Here is a 10612-nt window from a genome sequence, read left to right as displayed (position 1 = left end):
AAAATAAATTCAACTACAAAATGGTAACTTATCTCTCGCCAAAAAATAACTTTTCGGAGTTGATTTTAAAACTATAATAATTATAATGTTTATTATATTTTTTTAATATATATTAATATATTATTAGTCATTAAAAAACAGGTTCATCAAGACCTATTATTTTGGTAATTGAGAATATGTGACACATTAGTTTTTATACTGTATATTAATAATTATATTTTTTAAATAATATTTACGATTTTTTACATAAAATATAAAAAATGTTTTTAATTCCATTTTTTGAAAACCAAACCAAATTCTATTTTTATATTATTATATAATATATTATTATTTGTAATTATAATAACCATCAAATAAAACGAGAAATTTGAGAAGTAACCTAAATATCTTATAGTTAGTTAATTATATACCCTGTTAAGTAACTGAACTATAGTTGACTTACAAACTATATTTTAACTAATTTAAATATAATAAATATATGGTTTTATTAATTATAATTATAACAATTGTTATTTATAACTTTATTTTTAATTAATTAATTAACTATATAACATTATCATTATATATTATAGTTAATTTAAATTATTTTATATAATTGTTATATTTTTTGAATTTTATCCAAATTATAATAATTCGATATATTTATTATAATTGGATTAGTTAAAATATAGTTTGTAAGTCAACTATAGTTCAGTTACTTAACAGGGTATATGGTTAACTAACTATAAGATATTTAGGTTACTTTTCAAATGGCAATAATAACCAAATATTACAAATCGAAACTTTATTTAACACAAATTATAATTTTGATTAAATAAAATATTTTTTATTTGTTTTACTCTATTAATAGGAAAAATTGGGTGTGTTGAGTTAATATTGAATGAAGAGTTAATACTTCTTAGTATTATAATTTTTATAATTGAGAAATTAACATGTTTTAAAAAAATAACCAATTTAAAAAATAAAATATTATAATATATATTTAAAATAGTAAATATAATATAATTTGATATAAAAAATAAAATATATTATAGCATATTATAAATTGAAATATTAATTAAAATATTATAACATAATTATATAAAACACAACAAAAAATATATTATAATAATAGTTGTAATGAGCTATTATATGTTGATATATTTACTATTAATAATTAATTTTATAGTCTGCTAAAAAAACCGCCAGAACTGAAAAAATAGTTAATTTTTAATTTGATAATAATTTCAAGTATAGTTTGCCTTTTTCTTATTTCCTCGATTTTAATCACAAAAATTGGTTTACAACCAACATGGACCCAAACACTTTTGCCAAGCTCTTTTATTTTTTCTGAGAAAATTAAACGGTGGTAAAGGAAATATGTAAATTGCCGAGAGTAAATTGTTTTGTTTTGAAAAAGTGAAAACAATATGTCTAAAAAATTGATGGCGTAAGATCTGAACTCGTGTTCAACTTGGATGAAGTCGGCTTTTCCCAATGGGTCGATGCGACCAGCAAAACTGTTTACTGTTGCGTTGATTCTGGTGAAACAATGTACAATGGTGTTTAAAGAGATGCATCTCGCATATCTCTTTTGTGTTGTATTTGCAGTGATGGAACCAGATTGGTTCCATTGGTTGTCAGCAAATGGGTCCTCATGGACCAATCTTTGGTTGCCTCATACAAGAGCAGAGCTCTTATTCGAAGCCAACCCAATGGATTCATGAACAAGCAGCTGTATATCGAATGGATTAAAAAGATCTTCATTGCTGAGATCCAAAGAAAAAAGAGTTCCTTTGTGTACGAAAAGACACAAAGAGCTATTTGTTGATTGATGGCTTTTCTGGCCATTTTAACACAAAAATCACCCGTTTGTTTAAGGATAATTATATTGAAATGATTGAGCTTATCCCTCATTCATCACATCTCACGGAGTCATTAGATCTTGGAATTTTTGGAATCCAAAAGAAGCTTTTGGGTAACAAAAACAATATGTTCCAACATAAATTCCAAATTGAAGAAGAAACCGAAAGATCCAAGCCTATGAAGAACATTCTTTCGTTTGACTCGAAAGAGTTTAAAACCGCCTAAAAAAGTTTGTTAGTGTTAAAGAAAAAGATAGAGTCAGGGAACTGATCTATTCTTGGGAAGTGACTGCCAATGGCGACAATGTTGCGAAAGCTTTCAATCAATTTAATGTAGTAATTGTTCCAAAAATATTTACAAAGCGAATGGAAGAGGAAAACAATCCTAATTATAACCCTTCGGACGATTTGGTTGGTGTTATTAGAGTACAGGAGGCAGAATAATTACTTGACAAAGAATAAATTGATTGACAGAAAGATGATTGGACAAAATGTCCAAATAATGATTTTTATTAGCTGTTTTAGGTTTATTTTTTCGGGAATTACCACTCATTCTATTTTTATAATTAGAAATTACTTGACAAAGACTAAAAACAGCGTTTTATTTTTTCCAAAAACAAAAATGGAACTGAACTCAATTATGAAACGTCTTTTCGAATGGTTCAGTTCTGGATCTCCTCCAATTCGCCAATTGTGAGTGTGAAAGGCTCGAGACTCTGTTGAAACGCATCAACAGGACTGCCATAGACTTGGTGATCTCCATGGTATAATACATGGAAGTTGTCACGAATACTGGCAATTTGAGTTTTTAAAATGGAAATGGGTTGCTCCAAGTTTCCCGAAAACTCGATTTGTTAGGCTAAATGGTTGATATGACTGACCAAAACCGAAGTTTCTGGTGCTCTTTTTCTCTCTTTTTTTAAATCAGATATCGAAACGGTCTCAATTTCATTGGATGGAGCAGAGAGTCTTCTGGTTATTGCCACATTTGAAAACACATTGGCTTGGAAAAACATATGAAACTCTTCAACAAGACGACTGGCAGATTTGATGTCAACATAAAAAACAAAATTTGTTGGTCAATCTTGAAACCATACCTGCTCGGCGAAAAGAAGCAATTACAACTTCATGTGATGCGGAGGTATCCAAATAGTTGATAATTTTGGATAACGAGTTTTTGAGGCGTTGGCCAGAAGCTGCCCTTGTGTTTGAGTCTTTAATGGCGTCATTTGAAATATTGTTGTCCACAAAAAAATGCACTGACCAACTCTTTCATTGCTCCTGTTACGTCAAGTGTGCTACTTCTACCCATCTGCTCGGCCGTACTTTCGTTAATTTGTCCATTATCCAACACGAAGTGGGATGCTGTATACAATAAAACTCAAAGACACTTACAGAGGTTTTGAAGAAAGGAGTCATAATCTGGCCACTTTTCTTACACTAACCAAACGAACATAAATCAAGAGGCTGCACTAAGTGAGAGCAGTGCGCCGTGTACTTGTGAAGATGAATGTGATATATCAAAAGAAGACTCTTCAACTCCTCAAAATTGTGCCCACTAAATCCATCAATTGTTATAAATGAAGGTGCCATTGTGGGAAGTTTTGACAGTAGTCTCTTGCACTCTAAAAAAGGAATAACAGTCGTGGTCATCCACTCCATAAAAATATCCTTTGTGACGAAGCCGGTGCTGCTTGTATAGAATGAAGCGTTTGTGTATTTGGAAAGGAGCTCAGTATCAACAGTCTTATTAGCGACGACAATTCCAGGGCATACGACTGAACCATCAAGGCATATCATGCAAATTATTGTCGAACCTTTCCCTGATCTTCTAACTTCTATTTTGATGTTTTTCTCGTCGACGTCAGCGGGAACTAGGATCTTGACCACCTTTTATTGCAGAAATCCTGGAAACCAATTTCATCGATGTTAAATACCAGTAGGATGTCGGTGCCATTGAATTGGGACATTTCCAGATAGTTATTGACAATATCACAAAGATTGATTGTGATTCTCCCCAAATCTTCTGGTTTTCCTTCAACGTTTTTTAAGTTGAAAACTCGGAGTGCCCACTTTTTTACAGTTTCTTTGTTGAATGTGCGGTTGTTTATTTTCTGAACCAATTTGTCGAAGGAAGAGAGAGTCATAGCCAACTTTTGTTGGGAACAGTAATCAATAAACATCCGTGCAATTGTAACTGTTTTCTGATCGAACAAAGAAGGTCTTCCTGGTTCTCTATTTATGTTGTTGTTGTCTTTGTTGAGCTCTTTGAGATCCGAACTCACAGACTGGTGGTGTATTCCGAAAAGCACGGCAAGTGTTCGTAATGTCAAAAAACTTTCACCTCGCATAGTAGACACGATCATACCGACTTGCTCTCTTCTTGATGCCAATTTGAAGAATAATGGATCGTCGGCAAAACACAAGAGGACATTTTTGGCATTCAAAACATCTTTTTTTCTGAAATTTGTGTCTTTTTTATTGCTTTGGTTTTTATTTCTTCTGTGGCTTTCATAATTTTCCTCTCCATAACAGTATGGTCTTTCACTCCACCTTTCTTTCTGGGAATTTTGAACACCTTTTCAAACTCAGGATGTTCGGCTATGAATTGAGGAGACACCAATTCGACAAGCTTTGTCGATACAACAATATGAACTCCAATGGTTGACAATGGGTTTGAAGGCAGAGTCGAAGGGCTTGACATTAAAACTGATTTTTTTAATTGAAACATTTACCAAAAAGTTATTAAAATCCAGTATTCATGGTGAAAGAAGGTAGCCGATTACCCAAAAAAGAGTCGAAAACAATAGTTTTTATCGGATAATAATTCTTTTTATGTTATTTTTCCAAGTAATTTTCATGTTTTTTAGGTCAAGTATAACCGTTATAATTATTATACATATTACTACATATAGCAAAACCAAGTTTGTGGTAAAAATAATGTATTTTTTATATAAGACATGTAAACAAAATCCTATAATGATGGTTCTCAAACACCAATAATAATTACTCTGATAATTAAAAATAGAATTTTGTCATCCCTTTTTTCTTTGTCAAGTGATTTTTCAGCCTTCTGTAGAAAAGGAGAAAACCAGGGAAGTGAACAAATTATTGGAAAAAACTCTTAGATTAGATTCAGTAACCAAAGTCAAAAAAGTTTCCGTTGAAAGAAAAGAAACCAAAGAAAAATGACTTGCAAAGTCGAAAGATAAGAAACAAAACCTAATTGAGTTCTAGAAAAGATTGGTTAATAAATTAAAAAAATAATTACAAAAGGTGAAACTTTGGGAGTTTTTTTTTATTAAAGTTCCTTGAACTGGGTTTGTTTAAAAAGACAACCATTATTATATAAAAGTGCCACTCAAGAGCAGCGCCGTTGTAAGTACTATCAATACGATATATATATATGAATATAAATTATTTATTTTGACATTCTGAACCAACTTGCTAACTTTTTCGTGATCTATCAATGCATGCCTGTTGTTTGTTGTTATTTCAGTAATGATTGTGATTAAACAAATGTATCAATTGTTTAGAAACGGCGTGTTGGTACGATTAACACATACACAATGACAACATGTTTTAATGAAGTGTTTAAAGGTTATTATTATGACACAATATTAAAGGCAAATGTTTGTTTCATTTTTTGAAATTAAATGGAATTAACACACAGAAAACTGTCGGAGACTATCACTAACATGGGTATTCATCGTGTTGAAAAAACTTGTTATGTCTTTTAATTTTCATTATTTTTGTGTTAATTTGTTTAGATTTAAACTTGTTTCTTGAAAATTTGTTTTAATTATTCTATTCGTAAATATTATTGGAATAAAAATATGGTTGATTTTCCAATAATTATTATTATTTTATGTTGATATTTTTATCGAATTGAGGTTAATTATAATATAAGTTCATTTTTTGTACTGGTATTTTTAGAAAATGTTGGTTTGGTTGATTTGGATAGATTAAATAAAAATATATACGCAGACTATATATTAAATTTGTTAAAGTGACTTCCCAAAATGTGCAAGTTAGTTTAAAGGTGTGCAAGTTAAGGTATAGTTAATTTATAATTTTTTTATTAAAAAAATAGAATCATTAATTTTTTGAAATTTTGAAAAAAAAGATTATTTTTAGTTTAATTATTAATTATAATTTTGAAGTTATTACTAAACTATACTTTAACTTGCACACCTCGTGACGTTGCAATTATTAACTTTCACACTTTGAATACAATAAATTAAGCAACAATTTCGGGAAAGCAACCCAATGGAAATTATCGAAAAACCAGTTCTGGACAACAGTGCACATCGATTTGAGACAATGAACTGCACCTATTAAACAGACTATTTGTTATTGTTTGCTATAAAATGGCACAGAGAAAAACATAATGTTTATTACACCTTTTCTTGTCACTTTGAATTACGCTGACACAAGAGACATTGACATTTATTCACGTTCTTGAAACAAAACAGTTTTTACATTAAACACATAGACAAACCATAACCCAATTTTTATAATTTAATTTGCTTTTTGTAGTTTATTAATTCAAGCACCAAAGGGTTGTGTGTTTTTTGAAACAATTTTGAAATGAATAACATTTTTTAATAAAATGTTTTTCAACTGAAATTTAGTCTTGCACGCTCTTTCCCTGTAAAAAAGACTAAAAATTTTAACTTGCACACCTTGGGGAAGTCATTTTACTCAAAAATGTTGATGAAATTATTTATGTGGAGTAGTATATAAATTGTGCTGATTTCGTGCACCCTTCGGGAACACTCAATCCTCACAATTTCGTCGCTTCGTTCCGTTATTTAGGTTTAATTATTTTAGGGTTATTTTTTTTAGTTATTATTTCAAAGTGATAATTGTATTTTTTCTTATTTTAAATGAGCACTACACAAGAATACTTGAAAAAGAATTTTCACAAATTTACTAAAAATTATTCCGAAGAAGAAATTTTGGATTGTTTTAGAATTAAAGATGGAATTATTAAAGGAGCATTTACTAAAATTTTAAATAGAGAATGTAGAAAAGAATTGTTGAAAATGAATATTGAATCCAGAAACGTTTATTTTGAACTTAGAAAAAAAAATAGAACAACACGTAGCGGCGCCTTAAGCGCAACCATTTTTAAGAATTGTGTTTGATAAATTAAATAAAACTGATAAACAAACTTTTGGATTAATTAATAAAAAAGCAACATTAATTAAAGAATTAGATAATGCATAAATTCATAAAGAACTTGATAAAAAGAATTTAGAATGGAGTTTAAAACATAATACCGAAATAGATGATGAAACAATATCTCAAGAATATTATAATTATGTTAATGATCAACTTAAGAATGAAAGAAAAAAACGAATACATGATTAATAATTATGATAATATCAAAATTAATTTAGAATGGAGTTTAAACAATAATATTGAACAAATAGATGAAGATGAAAACAGAGATCAAATTTATGATGAATATCAACCATACAAACGATCAATAAATGATAATGAATATAAAACAGAAGGTGTAACATATGACGTAGATAATAATAAAATTCATGCTGATCTTAATTATGGATTTGAAGAGAAATTAGACGAATTGGTATGATTAGTCAGTTCTTTAATCAATTAATTGAAAAACTGGATTCAACAGCAAATTTAGTTTATAATATTGATTTACTGATACTACTTGGAAGACATATATGTTAAATTCTAAAGAAAATATAGATGAATTTCTAAAATCAATTTCAAACAAAACTCTTGGTTTATATAATCAATATGAAATTGAAACCAGTTCAGATTCTGCATTTTATGTTCAACATGAAGTTCCAGAACCTTTATTTATTACAGAATTAATAATTGAAGAATGTGATTATAAAAATGAAATTAATGAATATCGAAATAATGGTGCGGCATTCTTTGCTTATCATTATACAGAAGAATATAAATGTTTCTCTAAATATTTAAAAATAGCACAAATATTTGATTCTCTTAGTGTTGAAAACAAAATTAGACCTGAATTAAATAATAATTGCTTAATATATGCGTTACAACAAGATAAAATAGATGAGAAAATTGTTGATTTATATCGTGTTCATTGTTATTCAAGATATCAGAAAATTAAATTGATAGATGAAGTTTCAAATCATGTAATATTAGAATTCAAATAAAACGTGAAGAATTAAAGCGTAAAGATCATGCTAATACAATAATGAAATATATAGGATCAGATAATGAAGAAGCTACTGAAATTAGTATGTATTTATTCAGAGATTCAAATATGAAAGGTGATCATTATTTCTTAGATGTTGATTTACCAATTACTCCATTTTATCTTAAGAATAAAGTTGAAATGAATGGGCATTAGAACACAACAAACCAATTGAATTTATGTTTAATAAACATAGAAAGAAAGGAAATTCATATTTAATCAATCCAGGAGCTAAATCCAGTATAAAATTATCTGAACTTATTTTATATATTAGAGATAATAATGGCTTTAAACCATATTCACTTAGTGATGTTCTTCATTTACCATCTGATTTATCTGATTATGTCAAACAATCAATCGAATTATTAGATTATCTGGATTTTGAAGTAAAACCAGTAACAATGTAAAAAACTACGGAATGAAGTTCCTCAGACATTACATGTCGTAATAAAAAATCTAAATTTAAAAATTATACTTATTATTATGCAGATTTCGAAGCTAGTACACAAGGAAATCATAAAGCACATTGTGTTGCTTATTCTAAACAAAATTCTTCTCAAATTTTATGTAAATATGGTGGCGAGTGTGTAGAAGACTTTTTATCTGATTTAGATAACAATTTCGTTGTTTATTTTCATAATTTGAAATATGATTCATGTTTATTAGCAAAATATGGAATTGAGACATGTATTAAAAAGATGGAAAAACTATGAAAATGAAACTAAATTATCACGAAAAAAGAATTGTTTTGAAAGATAGTTATTCAATGATTTCAAATAAATTATCAGATTTTCCTAAAATGTTTGATTCATCTAATATTCAAAAAAAGTTATACCCTTATAATTACTACGACGCAGATAGAATTCAAAATAATATTGGAATAATTTCAGAAGCTGGTGAATATGAATCTAAAAGATGGAATAAAGAACAATATGAATTATTTAAAGAGAATATATCTAAAATTGATAATTGTTTAGTGGATAACGACAAATTCGATATGTAATTATATTGTAAATTCCACTGTTGTCAAGACGTTAGAATATTAAAAGAAGGATATATTAAATTCCGAAATAATAATTTGAAAAGTTTAAATATAGATGTTGACAACTTTATTAGTATATCGACTCTAGCTAATCACTATTTCAAATTACATGTTTACACACAAATTTCAAACTTAATGCAATATTCTGGGAAATTTAGAGAATTTATACAGTGTGCAGTATATGGAGGTAGAAATATGTGTAGAGATAATACAAAACAACATGTTACTAAAGATTTATATGATTATGACGCATGTTCATTATATCCTAGCGCTATACATAGGTTAAAACTAGCAACTGGAAAACCTATAGTAATCCCACAAGAATCATGTAATAAAACTATATTAAATCACTTAATGTTAGAACAACAATTAGAACCAACATATGAACGTTATATATCAGCATTTATTGTAAAAATAGAAATAACCAAGGTTAACAAACATTTACACTTCCCAATTATAACTAAGAAAGATAAAAAAGTAATAATAATGTTAATGAATGTTGTAAAACGAGAGTAGATAATATTATGCTTGAAGATATGATTAAATTTCAACAAATAGAGTTTAATATTATTAGAGGATATTATTGGACTGGTTGTAAATCTAATGTGTTTAGTAATGAAATTGAAAAGATAATCAATTTAAGATCTCAACTTAAAAAAGAAGGTAATCCGTTACAAAACAATTATAAATTATTGATGAATAGTTCATATGGAAAAACAATTCAAAAACCAATTAAAAATGACTTGGTTTACAAATATATTAATAATAAAGTAAAATGTGATTCAGATAGGTATCTTAAAAAGAACTTTACATTAGTTAGATCCATGTATGACATATCAGATAATATTAGATGTTTTGAAACAAAAAAACCATTTGATGACTTCTATGTCTCATTGGTGTACAAATATTAAGTATGAGTAAGAGAATAATGAATGAAGTTATGTGTTTAGCAGAAGATTTAAATATAGATATATATTATCAAGATACTGATTCAGTGCATATAAACAAAAATAAGATAGAACTATTAGAACAAAAATATAAAGAAATATATGGTAAAACATTAAGAGGAGGTGAATTAGAACAATTCCATCCAGATTCTGATGAATTATCTGAGGATGTATATTCAAAAGAATCTTACTTCTTAGGTAAGAAAGCTTATATAGATGTATTAACAAACGATAAACAAGAACATGATTTACATATGAGAATGAAAGGTATTCCAAACAATTTATTGGAAAATAACAAAAATTCAATTGAATTATATAAGAAACTCTACGCGGGAGAATCTTATACATTTAACTTACTAGAATTAAAACCTAGTTTCGAATTTAGTAAGACATTTGATATTAAAACAAGAGAGAACTTTACTAGAAAAATTCAATTCTAAATGAAAAAAATTTATACGTACGGATACAATGAATCCTCAGACTTTTTAGAGTCGTAACCAATTATTTAATAATCTTTTATATGTTCCCAGCATATATTAGTCTATTTTTTGGTTTGAAATCATTGAGATTA

The 10612-nt window shown here is 27.9% G+C and overlaps 2 protein-coding genes across 2 annotated transcripts; both read left to right on the top strand.

Annotated features, from left to right (window-relative positions):
• Positions 1–8334: 8334 nt before the first annotated feature.
• EIN_496220 (hypothetical protein) lies at positions 8335–8765 on the top strand (the record flags this gene model as incomplete). The annotated part of the gene is made up of 2 exons (XM_004253840.1): positions 8335–8363; positions 8477–8765. The coding sequence occupies 2 exons, from the start codon at positions 8335–8337 to the stop codon at positions 8763–8765; spliced, it is 318 nt and encodes a 105-aa protein (XP_004253888.1).
• Positions 8766–9229: 464 nt separating this feature from the next.
• EIN_496210 (hypothetical protein) lies at positions 9230–10481 on the top strand (the record flags this gene model as incomplete). The annotated part of the gene is made up of 4 exons (XM_004253839.1): positions 9230–9582; positions 9606–9699; positions 9724–9946; positions 10033–10481. 4 exons carry the CDS (start codon positions 9230–9232, stop codon positions 10479–10481), a joined length of 1119 nt encoding a protein of 372 aa, XP_004253887.1.
• Positions 10482–10612: the final 131 nt, after the last annotated feature.

The sequence above is a fragment of the Entamoeba invadens genome (genome assembly GCF_000330505.1).
Source record: "Entamoeba invadens IP1 unplaced genomic scaffold scaff_1105074726297, whole genome shotgun sequence".
NCBI lineage: Eukaryota > Evosea > Mastigamoebida > Endamoebidae > Entamoeba > Entamoeba invadens.
Note: the sequence above shows the minus strand (reverse complement) of the source record. Positions and strands in the feature narration are given on the sequence as shown.